This window comes from Schistocerca americana, chromosome 11, assembly GCF_021461395.2.
Source record: "Schistocerca americana isolate TAMUIC-IGC-003095 chromosome 11, iqSchAmer2.1, whole genome shotgun sequence".
Taxonomy (NCBI): domain Eukaryota; kingdom Metazoa; phylum Arthropoda; class Insecta; order Orthoptera; family Acrididae; genus Schistocerca; species Schistocerca americana.
This window is the reverse complement of record NC_060129.1, coordinates 191330760-191352047: the sequence shown is the minus strand read 5'-3', so window position 1 is coordinate 191352047 and position 21288 is coordinate 191330760. Positions and strand designations below refer to the sequence as shown.

At 37.8% G+C, this 21288-nt stretch overlaps 1 protein-coding gene across 1 annotated transcript in view; it reads right to left on the bottom strand.

Annotated features, from left to right (window-relative positions):
• Positions 1–1636: 1636 nt before the first annotated feature.
• Positions 1637–21288, bottom strand: part of LOC124553804 (zinc finger protein 83-like) — a 123100-nt gene continuing 103448 nt past the window's right edge. Inside the window, exons 6-7 of the mRNA XM_047127788.1 lie at positions 6744–6929; positions 1637–1705 (exon numbers count right to left, since the gene is read on the bottom strand). Of these exons, the coding sequence (XP_046983744.1) occupies positions 6912–6929 (18 nt within the window). The 3' untranslated portion in view covers positions 1637–1705; positions 6744–6911. The remainder of the gene's footprint in view (positions 1706–6743; positions 6930–21288) is intronic.

The window sequence follows — 21288 nt, the reverse complement described above, 5'->3', positions numbered from 1 at the left end:
ACTGATAAGGAAATGATTTCTATTCCATACTATGTCTATAGTGTAATAATGCATTTCCTACACCTGTTAAATTTAAATGTTAATGACACTGCTAACATTCACTATAAAGTATCTTTATTCTGCTGTTGGGCATTCTAGTTGACCTTTAAAAGAAGAACATCAGATCAGAACAAATCCACTTTAGGGCAAACATACCATCAATACTATTTGGATGGCCATGACAATGGGATCACAGATTTACTTCAAACTCTGTACACCTTTAGTAGGTCATTAAAACAACAATGTGCAAGCAGTAAGGTGCACAACTCTGGCAATTCTGAGAAAATCCCAAGAGAAATTTTACACATCCATTATATAGATCATGTATCTGTACAAAGCTACCTGCCACAAGAAGCCATTATGGCCATGTTGTTGGCATTCAGGCAGAGCAGGTGAGTCATGGACAAGGTAATGGTTCAAGTCCTGCCAACATCTACTTTTTAATCTATTTTTTTCATCACTGCTCTCGTTTTTTTTATTTATAAGACATTTTAGACGCAATATAATGTTAAAAAACACATGCATTTTCATGAAGTTACAGTGAATTTCATGTGTCATTTGTCTACTTACAATTTATAATTAAATTTTCAAGGACAAGGGACAGACTTGGAAAACCATAGTCAAACCCCAATAAATAATGATGTTATTCAAAATCAGTAATATAGTAAGCCACAGTGTGTCAGACCAGAAGAGTAATATACAGTAACTTGTCTGATATGCTCTCGACATCACACATTGATGGATGTTGTTTGTCATGCAGACATGGAAAAAATGAATTGAAACTTCATGCAAATACTCATTTTTTTCATTATATTACCTCCTAAATGTCATTTAAATTAATTAATGAGCCCAGTGACGAGAAAAATACAGATTAAAAAATAAGTCTTGATGGGATTCGAATTGTCACCTCACCCACAACCCTGCTACCATGTGCGAACTCCAACCACATCATCACAATGAACTTTTATGGCTCGTACCTCTGCACAAGTATGTGGTTTATATAACAGATGTGTAAAACTTCTCTTGCAATTTTCTCAGAATTGCCAGATTAGTGCACCTTATTATTTTCACATGAAGTTGTTTCAGTGACCTACTAAAGGCATATAAAGTTTGAAATAAATTCGTGATCCCAATGACAATGAATTCTTATGGCTGGTACCTCTGCACAGGTATGTGGTTTACATAACAGATACATAAAATTCTCCTGCAATTTTCTCATAATTGCCAGATTAGTGCACCTTACTATTTTCATATTATGTTGTTTCAGTGGCCTACTAAAGGTTATAAAGTTGGAAATAAATTCATGATCCCAATGTTGTGCCCTCCTCTTGTGAGAATTTCTGTCCATTTACGAAAAATTAAATGTAAGCTTTCTCCTGCATCATACATGACATCGGTTCTAATACACAAATTTTATGCAGTGCTGTGAACTGTTATAATCGAGAATGACAAAGTGCTGACATTTTTACTAGACTGAATTACTCATTTTCAAACATGAGATGAATTATTATTGACATCCCAGTATGCACATAGAAATTAGTGAAAGAACAGCAAGAAATACAAAGGTACCACTTAGCATGAAGCCTGGTACAGAGCATACCTCATCTCCTTTTTCTTTTTTTATCCAGATAGTTTTCTTGTGGTCCATGGCGGCAGTTCTATGGCTCTGCAAAACAAGCAATCAGATAAAAACAGATATACACAATTTCTATTACTGCTACGAGATATATCACAAAGGAAATATTTTCAGTCCACTACTGGCTGCAGCCATGAGCCACAACACAGAGATTAGATTTAACAATGGCTGAGGAACAGAATGGAATGACATGAATTAATTTATTTCTATACTAAATTTGCAGTATAGTTAGCCTCCCTTCAAAGCATAATCTTTCGAACAAGTAATATCCCTCAAACAAAAAACTGTACCCACTTCTTGGGAAATGGCACAGGTGACACCTATCTACAAAAGGGTAGTAGAAGTGATCCACATAACTACTGTCCAATATTCTTAACACTGATTTGTTGTACAATTTTGGAACACATTCTAAGCTCAAACATATTAAGGTATCTTCAACAGATTGATCTCCTCAGTGCCAACAGCATGGATTTCGACAACAGTGATCATGTGAAACCTAACTTGCACTTTCCTCACATGACATACTGAAAGCTTTGGATCAAGGCAGTCAGGTAGATGCAGAATTTCTTGATTTCTGAAAAGGAATTGACTCAGTACTGCATCTAGCTTATTGCAAAAGTTCAGTCATATGGGTATCAAGCAAAACTTGTGGCTATTTTGAGGAATTTTGTGTAGGGAGGACACAGCATGTTATCTTGGATGGAGCATCATCATCAACTGTAGAAGTAATGTCAGGTGTGCCCCAGGGAAGTGTGTTGGGATCCTTACTGTTCATGTTGCATATTAATGACCTTGCAGACAATATTAAATCACGTTTTCTGCAAATGGCACAGTTTTCTATAATGAAGTGCAATCTAAAGGAAGCTGCATAAATATTCAGTCATATGTTGATAAGATTTCGAAGTGGTGCAGAGATTGGAAACTTGGTTTAAATGTCTAGAAATGTAAAATTTTGCACTATGATTATAATATCAATGAGTCACTGTTGGAATCAGCCAACCCATACAAATACCTGGGTGTAACACTTTGCAGGGATATGATGTGGAATTATCACACAGGTTCAGTCATGGGTAAAGTAGGTGGTAGACTTCGGTTTATTGGTAGAATACTGGGGAAGTGTACTCAGTCTATAAAGGAGACTGCTTACAAATCACTCATGTCCAGTTCTACGATACTGCTTAAGTGTGTGGAGCCCATACCAGATAGGACTAAAAGGGGATATGGAACTTACATGGAGAAGGGCAGCATGAATGGTCACAGGTTTGTTTAATTGGTGGGAGAGTGTCACAAAGGTTACTGAAGGAACTGAACTAGAAGACTCTTGAAGATAGCTATAAATTATCCTGAGTAAGTCTGTTAACAAAGTTTCAAGAACCAGCTTTAAATGGTGGCTCTAAATTTATGCTACAACCACCTAGTATCACTCACATATGGATTATGAGAATAAGATCAGAATAATTACTGTGCACACAGAGGAATTCAATCAATCATTCTTCCCGTGCTCCATATATGAATGGAACGGGGAGGAGGAGGAATCTACCCTCTGCCCTGCACCTCACAGTGGTTTGCAGAATATAGATATACACTACTGGCCATTAAAATTGCTACACCACGAAGATGCCGTGCTGCAGATGAGAAATTTAACCAACAGGAACAAGGTGCTGTGATATGAAAATGATTAGCTTTTCAGAGCATTCACACAAGGCTGGCACCGGTGGCAACACCCACAACGTGCTGACATGAGGAAAGTTTCCAACCAATTTCTCATACACAAACAGTAGTTGACCGGTGTTGCCTGGTGAAATGTTGTTGTGATGCCACGTGTAAGGAGGAGAAATGCATACCATCATGTTTCCAACTTTGATAAAGATCGGATTGTAGTCTATCGCGATTGCGGTTTATCGTATCGCGACATTGCTGCTTGCGTTGGTCAAGAACCAATGACTGTTAGCAGAATATGGAATCGGTGGGTTCAGGAGGATAATTTGAAACGCCATGCTGGATCCCAACGGCCTCATATCACTAGCAGTCGAGATGACAGGCATCTTATCAGCATGGCTGTAACAGATCGTGCAGCCACGTATCAATCCCTGAGTCAACAGAAGAGGACGTTTGCAAGATAACAAGCATCTGCACAAACAGTTTGACAATGTTTGCAGCATCATGGACTATCAGCACGGAGACCATGGCTGTGGTTACCCTTGACGCTGCATCACAGACAGGAGCGCCTGCGATGGTGTACTCGACGACGAACCTGGGTGCACGAATGACAAAACGTCATTTTTTCAGATGAATCCAGGTTCTGTTTACAGCATAATGATGGTTGCATCCGTGTTTGGCGACATTGTGGTGAACGCCCATTGGAAGCGTGTATTCATCATCGCCATACTGGGGTATCACCCGGTGTGATGGTATGGGGTGCCATTAGTTACACGTCTCGGTCACCTCTTGTTTGCATTGAGAGCACTTTGAACAGTGGACGTTACATTGCAGACGTGTTACGACCCGTGGTTCTACCGTTAAGTCGATCCCTGCGAAACCCTTCATTTCAACAGGATAGTGCACAACCGCATGTTGCAGGTCCTGTATGGGCCTTTCTGGATACTAAAAATGTTCGACTGCTGCCCTGGCCAGCACATTCTCCAGATATCTCACCAACTGAAAACATCTGGTCAATGGTGGCCGAGCAACTGGCTCGTCACAATACGCCAGTCACTACTCTCGATGAACAGTGGTATCACGTTGAAGCTGCATGGGCAGCTGTACCTGTACACGCCATCCAAGCTCTGTTTGACTCAATGCCCAGGCGTATCAAGGCCGTTCTTACTGCCAGAGGTGGTTGTTCTGGGTACTGATTTCTCAGGATCTATGCACCCAAATTGTGTGAAAATGTAATCACATGTCAGTTCTAGCATAATATATTTGTCCAATGAATACCCATTTATCATCTGCATTTCTTCTTGGTGTAGCAATTTTAATGGCCAGCAGTGTAGATGAATAATTTATGATTTTCAGGTTATAAAGAGTCAAAACATATCATCTCAAAATTACATTCAATGTAAACAAAGGAGAATTAATTGTTGTTGCTTCTATGAATCACTGGTGTATGGCAAACTGCACTCTGATTAAAATTACCTTGTCAACCTGATGTTTCAGCGAGTAGAGTGGTAGGAGCAAGCCATCATCCAAGCGGATTGTTTTTTGACGGTGACATGCTCATTGTGTTGCCTGTTTTGTACATACATGCAGCAACTCGTCTAGCGAGCCTGACTACACTTTGGCAATACTGCCTGCTGCCACTGCAGTTTGTCAAAGTACTTGTAACTGGAGTTTATCCAATTGGGATAACTATGGTAGAGGTTATATTATCTTCTTCAGAGGATCACTAACTTAATAATTATGATCAGTCAAAGTAAGTAACATCAAAGTGAATTTACCAAATTAGACTGTTCACTATAGCCTGTTTTCAAATTTCCAGATGAAGAAAAAAGGTTTTAGCTTGCAGTCTTCCACTACACCATTGCTTCTGCACTTATTTTTAGAACATTTTGATGTATAATTTAATCCAAGAGGTCTGTAATCATGTTCTTATTAAGAATGATAAGAACAGAAAAGAATTTCTACTTATCTGAATCATACATGCCACGCCTGAAATCCTTAGCTCCTAAATATAAATTTTACACTGTACCTTGTTCACTGCATTATTCAGTTTCATGCTGAGAGGCAAAAATTGAAAATGCACTACCACAAACTGTTCACCATACTGCAAACCAAAAAATTTTTGTATTTTTTAACATTCATTTTTAACACTGTTGTTTGTTTGAGACTTTCTTTGCCACATTCATTGCTGTACACTGAGTCATAGTGGAAAGTCTTTCAAGATGGATGAAAAGTAAAATAATTTACTCTTCTGTAGAGTTAGTTGAGTGTGTATTAAATCATCCTCATTCCTTATGAGGATGAACAATAAATTAACTACAAACTTTACATATGCTACACAGTGTAACTGTGGTACTGAGGCAGTATCAGTAGAAAGCCTCAAACCTGCCTTCATTGCTCCTCCCCGAGATGAACTACTGTGCAACCCAGCTGTTCTGGTACCTGCACCACATGCCCTGTGGTCACACCACTCCCTGCTTCATCTCGAGTAACACCCTCATCGGTGGATGCAGACACCCCTGTCCTGTTGCCTGCTACACCACTATTCACTCGCACTGGCAGACAAATAAAATGAAAATTCCGAGAGATTCCTGGTGCACCAGGCTATCGCGTGCGCAGTAAATGAGGCGGTGAGATGACTTCACTCTCTGAAACTCCAACGGCACTGCCTCCCTGTGTGCCAACTTGTGCCCAGGTGCTCACTACAGCTCCTGCTGTTTCCATCTTTGTCAAGAAATGGCCCAGCCATGCCTCCGCCCAGGCGGTCTGCCGCAGACTGAGTTAGTCACCACCCCCCAAAGTCCTTTGGGAGGACAGAAGTCAGATGAGGCACAACACACCATCAATCCACACTGTAGGCTCTACATTTTTTCAAAGTAGGGGTGCTTCTGTGGTGACTGCAATATCGACTAATTGATTAACTCTATTGAAATTATGCTGTACAAAATTCTTTGAGAGGTATAGGATGCCATCTTAAATTTGTGTTGAATGTATATGTATCTGTGCACCCCGCGAGTGTTTTGATGCTTAATAAAATTGTTTGCTGTGCTCTATCACACAGTTGTTCATTCTAGTTGAGGTAAAATAGCATCAATACGCACCCTCAGATGGTCAATATATTGACGGTTTGACAATATTATTGAATGTGTGAGGGTCTCCTTAGCATGGAAGAAAGAAGAATACCCAGTTGGGTTCAGATGTCGACAAAATTATGATTACTCAGTTGTTTCAGGGTATGTGGACTGCAGTATATGAGTCTTTGTATAGTGAGTGTATAAATTTCTGCCATAGCATTTTCCTCAAACTGGAGCTACAATTATGAATGTTACCTATGATCAATTGGAAGAATGAATCAATACAGTATGTTTCATTGTAGGATTGTTTTACTTTAACTTCGTTAAAAACTTACATGCTTCCTGACATTGTTTTAGGTTAAAGTCCATCCACAGGCTACGATCCATCTGCACAAATATCTGTGCTAATGTCTGTGGGTGCAGCAGATCGCTGCAAATGTGGTTTATTCATACCAAAGAGATTGCTTTCTCTATCTCTTTGGTTCACACAATGCAGTTCCAGTTTACTGACCACACACCATCTGTTGGTATAGAAAAGAAATTTCAGTGGCATGCGACTAAGTTCACATAACCTCATTTCACTTATTCATAAATGGAGTAGATTCTGTTATGATCTATGTTGACAATTTGTGTTGCAGAAAACATGCAACAGAAAAATCTATCTAAATGGTCTCGACAGTGGCTGCTTAGCCAAAGGCAGTTTTTGCACGTAAATTTGCTTCATGAGTTACAGGGTGAACCCAACGACTGTCGTAGTTATTTGCAGATGGATCTGGATATATGCAATTATCTTTTGATGCTCACAGCTCTTTGTATAATATGGAAAAAAAGTTTTATGAGGAAATCAATTTCCCCCTTCGAGCCCACAACAGTGAAGTTAAGCTTCCTGGCAACAGGAAAGGGCTGCCCTGTGCTTTTTAAACAATATACCCTGTCATCTATCAAGATATATGCAACTGCAAACGCGATGAAAACATTTTCAGTGCAAAATTTTTGGTATTTTTGGGAGTCCATATCTCAACTGTATGTTAAGTTGTTGTCTTGTCATATCTAGAAAGAATATTCATTGAGCTTCAAAAGCTATATTGCTTAATTTTTTACTCATGACTACTTACAGCTGAAAAGCATTGCTCAAAATCATTATTATTTATATACAGTATATATACTTGATTGTGAGATTAATGAGTAAACAAAGTGAAATCGTTGGAAAATCATTTTATGCCAGTCAAAATGTATGCGTAGTTGTGTACAAGTCTACTTCAAAGAAGAAGTAGAGAAAAACAAATGAAAGTCCAGAAAGTTAGAACTTTAAACACACTGTATGAGAGGAATAGTCCTATTCCACTACAGACTTAATAAATTGCTAATACATCTTGTTCTGATTTTGGGTAAATTTATTGCCTTCCTCATGATGATGTTGATGGAGCATTTATGAATTTAATTGTGTGTCACTCTGGAATCCAGCAATTGTCTTTAGTAGATGGCCAGTGGAAAGAATGGGCAGGACCATGGGGATACATAACGTGACCAAGGCATCTTTTTGTTTAAATGAAGTTTCACATACATTTCAGTACCACTAAGCATTGTCGTACATGCAAGGAACATAATGCCACAGCTGTCACGGTATAGTTGAAACAGTTGGAATTTCTTTGTCTGATTTAAATGCATGAACTGCAAATACTGCAGGGTCATTGGAAACTCTGCTTTCTCTGATCTCCTTTAAACCAATAGGCTTGAAAAGTTGATTTTCTGCTGTAAAGTTTCACTATGAGGGGAAAAAGATACCTTGTTAAGCCCTATGCTTCCCCTGGTCCAGACAGTTGCTTCCACTGGTTGTCTAGTAAAAATACTTGCTGGCTTCCAGTGGAACACATATTTAATATCATAAAAGCACCATCAATGCCATCATCATGAAGGCAATATATTTAGTCAGATAGACAGTATTGGCAATTTATTTAGGCTGAAGACTTATTTCAAGTTGTATATGCATTTAAAGTTCTAACTTTCTGTACTCTCAATTTTTTTGTTACAGATTATCACTTGAAATTGATTTGAACATAACTACACTTGTCTTTGAGCAATTTTCACTGATTCTACTTTCCATTTACCCATTAATGTCACATTCAGCATATATACTGTGTATGAAAAGTAATAACCTATAGTGATTTATCAAAAACTGAACTATATAGATTCTAAAGCTTAACAAATACTCTTTCTAGGTATTAAAAGACAAAAAACTTAAGGAACATACAGGGTGACAGTTATTGAACAATATGAAAAACAAAACGTAAATTAGTTACACACTACGGCATGCATACACTTTATTCAACACGTAAACATCACTACAAATCTTCAGATTTAGGTTTCGATACGTTCGATAGTCCTTCCATCATTGGCGATGATGAGCTGCAGACAAAAAGCAAAATTCTGCATGACCCACTGAAGTGTCAGAACATTGATGCTGTCAATGACCTCCTTAATGGCTGCTTTCAAATCAGCAATGGTTTTGGGGTTATTGCTGTACACCTTGTCTTTAATACATCCCCACAAAAAAAAAAAAGAGTTGCACATGTTCAGATCCTGAGAATATGGCGGACAATCAAGGCCCATAGCAGTGCCCTCTGGGTACCCTGGAGCCAGAATGTGGTCTCCAAAGTGCTCCTCTAGGACATCAAACACTCCCCTGCTTTGATGGGGTCAACCTCGATCTTGTATGAACAACATATTGTCGATATCAGGGTCACTTTGGATAATGGGGATGAAATCATCTTCCAAAACCTTCACCTCCCGTTCAGTAGTCACCGTGTCATCAAGGAATATTGCACCAATTATTCTGTGACTGGACATTGGACACCACATAGTCACCCATTGTAAGTGAAGAGATTTATCAATCACAAAGTGTGGATTCTCAGTCACCCAAAGCTCCATTTTGCCTTATTGACAAACCCATCCAAATGAAAGTAGGCTTTGTCTCTAAAATAAACCATACAGTGCATAGTAATTCCCATCAAGACTGCAGCCAACCATGAAGTTTGAACATCCTAATGCAAACCGTTCAGAAGTTATGACGATTTTATTTCATACAGTTCAATAATTGTCACCCTGTATGTTTGATATACCTCCCCCCCCCCCCCCCCCTCGGCAAAAAAAAAAAATAAAATAAAATTAAAAAAAAATAAAAAAATAAAAAAAAATTGTACTGAAGATGTTTTTATCAACTGTGTGGATCATATATTTTGATGGATGACAGAGGCTACTGCAGAAACAGCACAGGAAGACAAAAGAGCTTTGTGTCATATTACCAATTAATGGCTGAATCTGTCTATAAAATTATTGTCAGCAACAAAGTTGTATGTTAACCTAAATACAGTTTTGTCAATTTTGTCACAAAATGCATATAATCAAAATATGTAAATAAATAATTGGATCTTAGAAAAGTATCAGAAATAATTCAGTACTTCCTCTATTAACATATCACTTTATTTCTATGTAATTAAGAAACTATCCTGACATTTGCCTTACAACTCAGGGAAACCATGAGAACCCAGATTAGGGTTGAATATTAACATACTGTGATACAGTTCCATAGTGATAAGTTTCACAGTGTGTGAATTTAAAATTTCACTTCAGAGCACACTTAAAATCGCTGATCCCACATCACAGAAAACTACTGCTTTCCATCCCTCTGAACTCTGCTTCAAGCTGTAAAGATACTGAGGCAACACTGTTCACCGTGAAACTCATGAGGATGGGTATTAAGTTGGCAAGGATATTAGTATGAGAGATAATAAATATGTGAAATGTGACTAAATATTGAATGTTTAATATTATAAAAATAAAGTTTTAAACATAAAATGGCAACAGTCTTAAATACCATAAAACAGGAACAACATGCCTACATCATAAAACAGTTTCAAATTTAGTAGTGACTTCAAGATAAAAGAAAGTAATGGATGACACTACATGCCCCAAAAATTACGTAATAGAGCAGTTCTGCTCCAGAGAATGGCCTACTTCCCAATAAAATAGGCTTGTCAGTGAAAAAATGGTGTCATGAACAACTAGCTAGGGAACTTCATCAACTTGACCTTGTATTGTCTTGAGAAGAAACACATGAGCTAGATATCAACCCCAACAATCGATCTCCTTGCAAATTCGGGCCATTATGTAGATACTACCCAGGTATGGCCTTCTCATTGTACAGCTTTTAAACATTCACTCTGTAGTGTTTGTCACACTTCCCACTTCACTGCAGCTCCACAATCTCCAAATGCAAAGTACTATGCGTGGGGTTTAGTAAGGCTGCACTCACAGTGGCACCAATTACAGTCACCAGACACCTGAGATCACTCAATAACATTGGCTGGCAGCGTGGTCACAGCGCATCCGATCTCTTCATCAGTTTAATACAGATGCTATGCAGCACTTGTATCAAAGCACAGAGGCACTGTGGTATCAACTCCACCCTAACAGGTTAAAATCTAACCTACTTCATACACAGAAGTTTTACGAATATACGAGATGACGGGAGAAATGTTCTGTAACATACTTGATGTAATTCGTGGTGACCTTGAACAGCAAGTTATAAACACTCAGTTTCATTGAATTTACTTCAAGTTGTATGGACATACGTCAATTAACCTTCAACGCCTGTCATTTAGACACAAGTGAAAGACAAGCATAAAGTGCAGCATAAGATACTCTGAAAACCTAAAGCACTTAAAAGTGGAAATACATACTGTACACCACATTTGCAAATCATTCCATATTAACAGAATCACTACCGTACTGGCATAAAATGCCAGTAAGCAGTAATAACAATTTGTAGACAACTAATGACAACCTACCACAAAAAAAGATCCAGTACAATAGCTGTATGTGTAAAAGATACACCACCTTTTTTTACTTGAACAAATTATTTTTTGAGGTTATAATCTATACCAAAATTTTCCGATAAAGATTTTGTCTATTTGAGTTTTCGAATAAACCTGTGATTTTAATCCATAGATTCTGAACTATAATCCGCTGATATTTTCATCCTCAGGATGCCAGAAACTCACTATTTCTCGGACTAAACTTATTAGTTGTTCACATTCCATATTTGGTGTATGAGAATGTCGGTTAATTTAGCCAAAGAAAACAAACTGATCTAAATTTCATCGACTATTGTCTGAAGCCTGTATGTTCAGGAGATAGTATCAGCTATAGTGTGATCGCACACGTAGTGGCATACTGATTTGGAAAGATTGGCCATCTCTGGCTGACATCAGTCATCAGCGGAGTACTCGGATGTGGGAACCAGTGTGACCACTGCCTAACAGGTGTGTGTTCATGATGTCGGTTAATCCACAAGCTATTGTGCGACACCATCACGAGTGGTATAGAATGACAGCTAAACTGCAACAAGTAAATGTCGTCACCGGTACGCATCAAGATTTGTGATTATTGGATGAGCTTCTATATACCGTAAATGAAAGCATCACACTTTCCTTATGCTTTTCCTTATGTCTTCCAATTCGTTGCAGATATCATAGACAACTGCACCAATGTAGACCTGCTAGATATAGAAGAAAGTAGTGGGCTGACGTTCAGTGCATGTGTACAAGAGGATGAGGACAATAATGAAACTACTTTCTCACCAATGTCACACTTTTGTTGTATCAACGGGGCAGGGGTGTGCAGTCGAGGATGTCATGATCATGAGGGATGCTTTGACAATGTAAAATTGTTGAATACCACCTTGCCCATGCCCATAACAGAGGAATATATACAACATGCAGTTGCCTTTCAGAAAAGTGGAAAGAAGGAGAATCTATCTTGCAAGACACTCAAGAAGAGCTTTAAATTATTAAAAAAAGGAAGAGGGATCTGTATGTATGGAATAAATACTTCTAAAACCATGGTGCACATCGTCAAAAGGTTTCAAAAGTAAATATAATCTCTTTGGATAAATTTAACAATGCATGCAGCAGTAAGTTCATGATCCACGACGTTGACTTGCAGCAGTGGGGCATTCAAGCCGCAGTGGAGGTGGGCCTAATTAATTTCAAGGCATCTGCTGAGTGGGTTTAAACCTTCAAGGAGAAATATGGTATTGTGTCATGGAGGATAACAAAACAGCCACATAATGAAACAACCACAATTACTGCCAGCGAAAAAGTCGTCATCGCCACCATAGCTGTTATGGAAGTGGTCGGTACACAGAATGTTTGCCGTATGGATCAGAGTGGGTTTAATTTAGAAATGATGTCAGATTGAATGCTTGTGGAAAAAGGGACAAAAGATATCGTCACAACTACGCAGTCCATCAGTAATACGACTCATAGCTACACAGTAATGCCAATTATATCTGCAGATGGACATTTGCAGTCACTTTTGTTTATTGTTTTAAAAGAGCAACCAGACCACTTGGGTAGAATGTCAAACAAAATTTGTTTCACATGGATAATATTATAGTAGTTACCTCATATTCTGAAAAGTGAATAATGAATACTTAAAGTGGTGAGAAGAGCTGTTTTATAAAATCATCTGAGTTGATAAAAGATCAGTTTTAATGGTGGACTCATTTTCTTGCCACAAAATTTTGTCAGCGCATGAAGAACACAGAGTAGAAAACATGACCTGTACTGACAATACCACCAGGTGACAAGATACTGCCAATGACTAAATGTATTTGGATTCTGCATGTTCAAGGGGCTCATCTGGGAACACCATCCTGCAAATGCATTCGCTTCTTCACAAGCAATTATGCGCACCAGTGTTTAGGTCAGGTTTCGTAGAAGCGATGCGGAAACACCAGTGAGCACCCAGACTACTGTGAACATCGAGTGAAATACTATTTTGACACAGGTGAAGTGATATATTCATTGTGTCAAAGACCGTGATTTTTAAGGTGTAGTGAGTGTCAAAGACCTCTTAGCTTTGAGCATTTTTATTTTGTGCTTGATAATTGCAGTAGAAACAAATGAGACGATCTTTCAACATGTAGCACAGTGTAATTTAATTTTGGCAGTCAAGGATGTACGTTATTTTTTTGGATATGTAAAGCTGACACTATTAAGATGGAGTACAGTTGTAAGAGTTACTCTATGTAGGTTGCATTTCTTACTATTATTCCCTCTTCCACTTCCATAGCTCTTTACATTTCAATTATGATGGACTCGCTACAGTTACTTCAATGCACAGTACTTTATGTTCGGGTATTACGCAGTCATAGTGAAGTGGGGCACACGACAAACAACCCGAGCTCACGAATTTTCAGAAGCTATACATACCTGTGTAGTGTAAGCAAAATGGCCCAAATTTCCGCATGAGACTGATTACTATGGGTTGGAAGATATACGACGAACATCAACAAAAGCAAAACGAGGATAATGGAATGTAGTCGAATTAAGTCGGGTGATTCTCAAGGAATTAGATTAGGAAATGAGACACTTAAAGTAGTAAAGGAGTTTTGCTATTTGGGGAGCAAAATAACTGATGAAGGTCGAAGTAGAGAGGATATAAAATGTAGACTGGCAATGGCAAGGAAAGCATTTCTGAAGAAGAGAAATTTGTTTCCATCGAGTATAGGTTTAAGTGTCAGGAAGTCGTTTCTGAAAGTATTTGTATGGAGTGTAGCCATGTATGGAAGTGAAACATGGACGATAAATAGTTTGGATAAGAAGAGAATAGAAGCTTTCGAAATGTGGTGCTACAGAAGAATGCTGAAGATTAGATGGGTAGGTCACATAACTAATGAGGAGGTGTTGAATAGGATTGGGGAGAAGAGAAGTTTGTGGCACAACTTGACTAGAAGAAGGGATCAGTTGGTAGGACATGTTCTGAGGTATCAAGGGATCACCAGTTTAGTATTGGAGGGCAGCGTGGATGGTAAAAATCGTAGAGGGAGACCAAGAGATGAATACACTAAGCAGATTCAGAAGGATGTAGGTTGCAGTAGATACTGGGAGATGAAGAAGCTTGCACAGGATAGAGTAGCATGGAGAGCTGCATCAAACCAGTCTCAGGACTTTAAGACCACAACCACAACAACAACAACAACAACAACAGGGGCTGATATCTTTCTAATGTGTTTTCTTTTCTCTTTTCAAGAAAATATGACATCAAGTTGATGAAGTTCCCTTGTAAGCATAACAGGTTCACATACTGCTCATGTCACTCCCATGGTTATAAGCAGTGACACCAGAAGCTGAGCACTCCAAATATAATGCATTTCAAAACCTAATAGGTGCATGAAACAGAATAACTGCTTCACTTTATGGTGAATCTATACATTATACATACCAACAAGCAGCTCCATAACAAAAACTGTGTGCACCTAGATTTAGAGAAGGCTGCTTCAGCATTAAATAAATTGTAACATTACACCATTCTACAAATGGCAACTTAGAAAATCCTCTCACTCAAATGGAATCCACTTTGTTGTGCATAATGTGTGGTTATTTCAATGTACACTTCAGCAAAGACAGCACTAAGGGGAGAGAACACTGATCATAAAACTAACTGAGATGACTAGTTGATCCAATGATTTCTGACCATAGAGCACAAGTCATGGAATGTGGAAGAATGAACATAGTATACTGGTAAATTGAAAAAAAGAAGTATTGTACTATTACACAATCACGTCAAACCAGCAAATAATCCTAGCTCAAAAGGCAATATTCCACAGCAATTACTTACAAACTAAAAGGATTTAAAGAAAAGATGTATAAGTAAGTGTGGAGAAAAGTAATGATATGTACTTAGTTTTTGTACATGATTTTAACCTGTGGACAGTTCTCGTAGATGACAACATTGTACTCTAATGACTTTAATGCTATCCTGAAGATGTAGAGTGATGCAACAAAGGAATGGTTTGTTACACACAAAGCTATTGTAACAAATATCAATTATTAAACAATACAGCTAAACTGAATGGGTGAAGAGTAAAATGCACAAACGGATTAAAATTAATGTGTTACTGTAGTAGCAGAAAGAAATTACACTAAATTTCCAAAGCTAAATTATGAAGCAACAAGAAGTTCTCTTCGACTGCATTAAAAAGAATTTTACAGTGAAAAATTTGAAAAAAATATAAAGAATATACGTGATACAAAGTAACTATATATCGATATAATCAGATCCTGGTAAACCCATACAATATGCTGTGTACTTCCTGAGAGGCTTACCTTGTTCTGCCATGTGATTTACGACTTATTGCTGCTGTTCTTACTGCTGCTCCATCTCGTGTAGTGTGTGTGATATCGCAGTTTGAATTTCAAAGTTCCGCTTATCCCTCCATTTCCTTCCCTCACTCCTGCCCCAGTCTGTTTGGAGTGTGGCTGTGTACTACTGTCCCTTCTCATCTACTAGTTCATCTTCTGTAGTGTGTTTCTTTATCCCGTACTTTGATAGGGGAGGGGGTGGGGGGGGAGGATAGTAAGGTTCCTTTATTAGTAATGTTAAAAAATTTACTACTAAAATGAGAACTGATTTGAGGCAAAAATTGACAAACTTTCTGGTAATGTATGAAATACTAACGTTTAAATCAATTTGTAACATAGTTTTTACAGTAGAGACTGTATCTAGTACCATTAAAATCGGTACTATAACTGGAAAATTACACCTGGTTTGTGATTATTTAGTTTCCTAAGGAACCTGGAAGATATGAAATGGTGCATTAGGACAGCTTATTCACGATTCTCTTGTAACATATAGATATTTACTGAATAATGTAGTTCTTATTCATTAACAAAAAATATTAAATAAACACAAGAAGACCCGACCTTTTGCAGAAGGGCATCATATATCGACCCACCAAAGTGGAGTTTTGTTCACTATGCTTTCAGACGAATCAGTGAATGTGGAATGTAGGAAACCTATGTGGAATACCTACATTATTTAATGATTCAAATGAGCCACAACAACTGTAACTTAAGGAAAGACTGTGCAGATGTGGTAATAAATCACTAAAATCAATAAAACTGTTTTCCAGAACTGAGAAACCCAATTTCACAACTGTTGCTAAATCTGAGCCACAAACGGCAAGGATCTTCAACACATTCACTTTTGAAGCAGAAGTAATTACCTTAAAAAAATGTTCATGTATTAGAAAGCCCGGTGAAGTGTAAGAATGGGCGTATCATTAGAATCCACAGAAAATGTTTACCACTCAAGCAGAGTGCCTATCATAACAACAGAAATAAGGCTTTGCAGGCATGAAATGTGTTTATATTCTCTTGATTTCACTGAAATAAGATGCAAATATGGGCAAACGGAAAGCATTTATTCATGAACGAGCTGTAGCTTGTCACAGAACCAGTGCGATCTGGCTGTTTATACATGTATTTCACGGTAACTAATGTCTCTCGGTAACTTGCTAACACATGGAATGCAAAGTACAACTATTCCATTAACTAAGTAGGAAATAACTAAAAAAGCATTATCCTTATGATGCATGTGACAATCTGCTTTTTCGCCACTTGGAGCACTACTGTTGCTTCAGCTGTCAAACAGTAACAACTTTCACACTAGTCTCTGTTGTAACTGTGATTAGGTTATAAAAAAAATGTTTCTTTTTATAATGTCAAGTAATGAAAAGTAATAAGCTTATTAAATAGATTATGTAACAATTACACATCATTTTCTTTTTCTAGACTCCTGAAACAACTGGTGAATGGATGCAAGTGGCAAAGAAGTTTGAAGAAGATTGGTAATTTCCACACTGCATGGGGCACTGGATGGGAAGCACACTGTGAAGCAAGCTACAAATGACCATGGGAGCTACTATTATAATTACAAACGTTGTCATGGTATTGTTTTTTTGGCATGCGTAGGTGCAAATTAAAAGTTATGGTATATGAATGCAAGATGTGATGGAAGAGTTTCTGATGGTGGTGTGTTTATCACCTGTTCATTATCTTCAGCCCTGGAGCCTTCAGCCTTGATGTTCCTCTGCCTCATGCACTCCCAGACATAGAAAAGGCCACCTCTATATAATTGTAGCTGCTGACGCATTCACAATGAAATCATAATTAATGGAGCATTATCCTTTTCATAATCAACCAAGTACAAACAGAGTATTTAGTTATATATTGTCAAGGGCACAAAGAGTTGTTTAAAACTTTTTTGCCCACATTGCACTATAGTTCAGAGTATTGAGGTGTCCACTGATAGCACAGCCTGAGCAAACCATAACAACAGTTTCAGGTATATGTGCCCTACACAATTTCTTGATGGTTAGGAAAGGGGGCAATTATGCAAACAGATGCAATTTAGATACAGAGAAGGTACAGAATGGTGAAGTATTAGGGGGCTCATGGAGGAATGAAGAGCAACGAATACAAAATTAAATACCAATTCAAACAGGAAACTGTAATAGAAATTCTTGTGATACTTGAGCAGTTTGTGAAGAATTCATTAATTATATCACCACATGGTGAAGTAACTTGACAGTACAAATACATTTAAAATGTAGATTGCAGATTTGAAAATTTACTTCTTTCAATTTTATAAACTGTTGTAAGAAATGAAAGCAATCTTTTCTACTCCATAATCTATTTTTCTGGTTGTTTATAGAACTTTACACTGTAATCTAATCTTCATAGAGTGTGGCTGTATTTCATGTCAGTGACAACCAAGTTCGCTATTTTAATGTATTTTGTATTATTTGAATTAGCAATATATACTAGATTTCTCTATCATTATTGGAAATTACTGTATTTAGCATTTTAGTAAGATTCACCTGAGAAACATGGGAAGGGTTGACGCATGCATTACTTGGCAATTATTTTGTTTCAGATAGTCACAGCACATAAGCACTCAATTTAATTACAGAATAAGTAAAATGACAGGAAATGTGTATGGTAGACCTGTAACTGATATGCTACTAAATATTATTTCAATTTTGAACCAACTATATTTTGCACAGTACATTTACAACTTCCACAAGGAGTTATGTTGGACAAGAGAGGGACAACAACCTACCTTTCCTTCATATAAATAGTACAAATGGCTTGCTTCATCATAATATAAGTACTTGTTGATTAGTCAGTGCATTCACATTTCTCAGGCCACAAGTCAGTACAAGAGATTGGAACTTGTATTCTCAGTGAACACACAACTCAAAGGAAGTGAATGCTTCATTACATTTAGTAGTAATAAACAAATTCTCATATATAATTTGGCCCTAGAAAAATCCAGTGTAGCCCCCATTTAGCAATTTACATGTGACAGGATAGTCATAAATCACCAATTTAAATAGTTTTTCCACCTTCCCCATCATTTCTACAAGCTTATTCTTTTTAGGAGGGAAAAATACTTGTAATACTGAAAACCTTTCAAGAGAATCTATTAGGAGCAATACCTTAACTATCATAATGACCAAGTATCATTTAAAATAATTTTTTTACAATTATTTCTATGACGTATTATCAATATTCAATATAAGGAGCATGAACATAAAAATACAAATCTTCCTCTGTAAACAAAATACAAGATTCTACTACAAAAACTGATGAAAATATTGCATTTTGAAATTAGATAGGAGCTTGTCTATGACAGTCTGAGCTTCTGAATTCATATAACTTCTTTACATCATAACTGGAAAGTACTTGTCCTGCAACATATTCTGGAGATGCTTATTTATCTAGGTGAACTTCAGTTACACAAGATTACAAGGATTTGTATAGGGGTGGGTGTCAGTTCTTAACTATTCTGGACAATTTGTTAAGGAGTGACACATATCTGTACACATTTATGGCTAGAATTATATTGGCATGAGTATCAAGAAAATGATACCGTCTGAATCTTTAACAGAAAGGAAAAAAGGGACTTTTTCATACATTTTATCCTAACTTATCACATTTAAATTTGTAGGTACTTGTGAGATATGATTTTGATAAGCATTTTCTGTTCCTGTATGTGAAACTACTAATGCTGCACTGAACATTATGGGTTTGTTTTTCCTACTCATTCGCATTAACTTACATTTTTCTACATTTAGAGCTAGCTGCCAAATCATTTATGTATATAGAGAGCAATGGCAGTCCTATCACACTTCGCTGGCCTGAAAGGCCAAGCGGTCCTAGGCGCTACAGTCTGGAACAGCGTGACCACAACGGTCACAGGTTCAAATCCTGCCTCAGGCATGGATGTGTGTGATGTCCTTAGGTTAGTTAGGTTTAAGTAGTTCTTAGTTCTAGGGGACTGATGACCTCAGATGTTAAGTCCCATAGTGCTCAGAGCCATTTGAAGCTATCACATTTCTCTGGGGCACTCCTGATGATACCCTGGTCTCTGATGAACACTCACCATTGAGGACAACATACTAGATTCTGTTAGTTAAGAGGTCTTCGAGCCACTCTCATATCTGTGGACTTCAGTTAACCAATAACGTGTGCAACTGTTAACTTTCATGAGCTTGAAGAAACAACAAAATAATCACTTCTACTATGCCAGTAGTAGTAAAATGAAAAACGTGTTTCTGTAAAATACTTTCAACAAAATACTTATTACTTTACTTCTAAATGTATGAAAATAGTTACCTCTTACTTTAATGATTTTGAATAAGGGTTGTCATGTTGAATGGATGAAGGCCTCTTTATATTAGAACCAGGCTGCATAAAACACATAGGAAAATGTACACTATCCCAGTTTACAGCCTCAACGGGTGCGGGGCAAAGTCAGGACATGCGGGGACCAAGCAGCAATCGGTATTGTAATTGTCAACTGTCGAAGCTGCGTTGGTAAAGTACCGGAACTTCAAGCGCTGATAGAAAGCACCGAAGCTGAAATCGTTATAGGTACAGAAAGTTGGCTTAAGCCAGAGATAAATTCTAACGAAATTTTTACAAAGGTACAGACGGTGTTTAGAAAGGATAGATTGCATGCAACCGGTGGTGGAGTGTTCGTCGCTGTTAGTAGTAGTTTATCCTGTAGTGAAGTAGAAGTGGATAGTTCCTGTGAATTATTATGGGTGGAGGTTACACTAAACAACCGAACTAGGTTAATAATTGGCTCCTTTTACCGACCTCCCGACTCAGCAGCATTAGTGGCAGAACAACTGAGAGAAAATTTGGAATACATTTCACATAAATTTTCTCAGCATGTTATAGTCTTAGGTGGAGATTTCAATTTACCAGATATAGACTGGGACACTCAGATGTTTAGGACGGGTGGTAGGGACAGAGCATCGAGTGACATTATACTGAGTGCACTATCCGAAAATTACCTCGAGCAATTAAACAGAGAACCGATTCATGGAAATAACATCTTGGACCTACTGATAACAAACAGACCCGAACTTTTCGACTCTGTATGTACAGAACAGGGAATCAGTGATCATAAGGCCGTTGCAGCATCCCTGAATATGGAAGTTAATAGGAATATAAAAAAAGGGAGGAAGGTTTATCTGTTTAGCAGGAGTAATAGAAGGCAGATTTCAGACTACCTAACAGATCAAATCGAAAATTTCTGTTCCGACACTGACAATGTTGAGTGTTCATGGAAAAAGTTCAAGGCAATCGTAAAATGCGTTTTAGACAGGTACGTGCCGAGTAAAACTGTGAGGGACGGGAAAAACCCACCGTGGTACAACAACAAAGTTAGGAAACTACTGCGAAAGCAAAGAGAGCTCCACTCCAAGTTTAAATGCAGCCAAAACCTCTCAGACAAACAGAAGCTAAACGATGTCAAAGTTAGCGTAAGGAGGGCTATGCGTGAAGCGTTCATTGAATTCGAAAGTAAAATTCTAAGTACCGACTTGACAGAAAATCCTAGGAAGTTCTGGTCTTACGTTAAATCAGTAAGTGGCTCGAAACAGCATATCCAGACACTCCGGGATGATGATGGCATTGAAACAGAGGATGACACGCGTAAAGCTGAAATACTAAACACCTT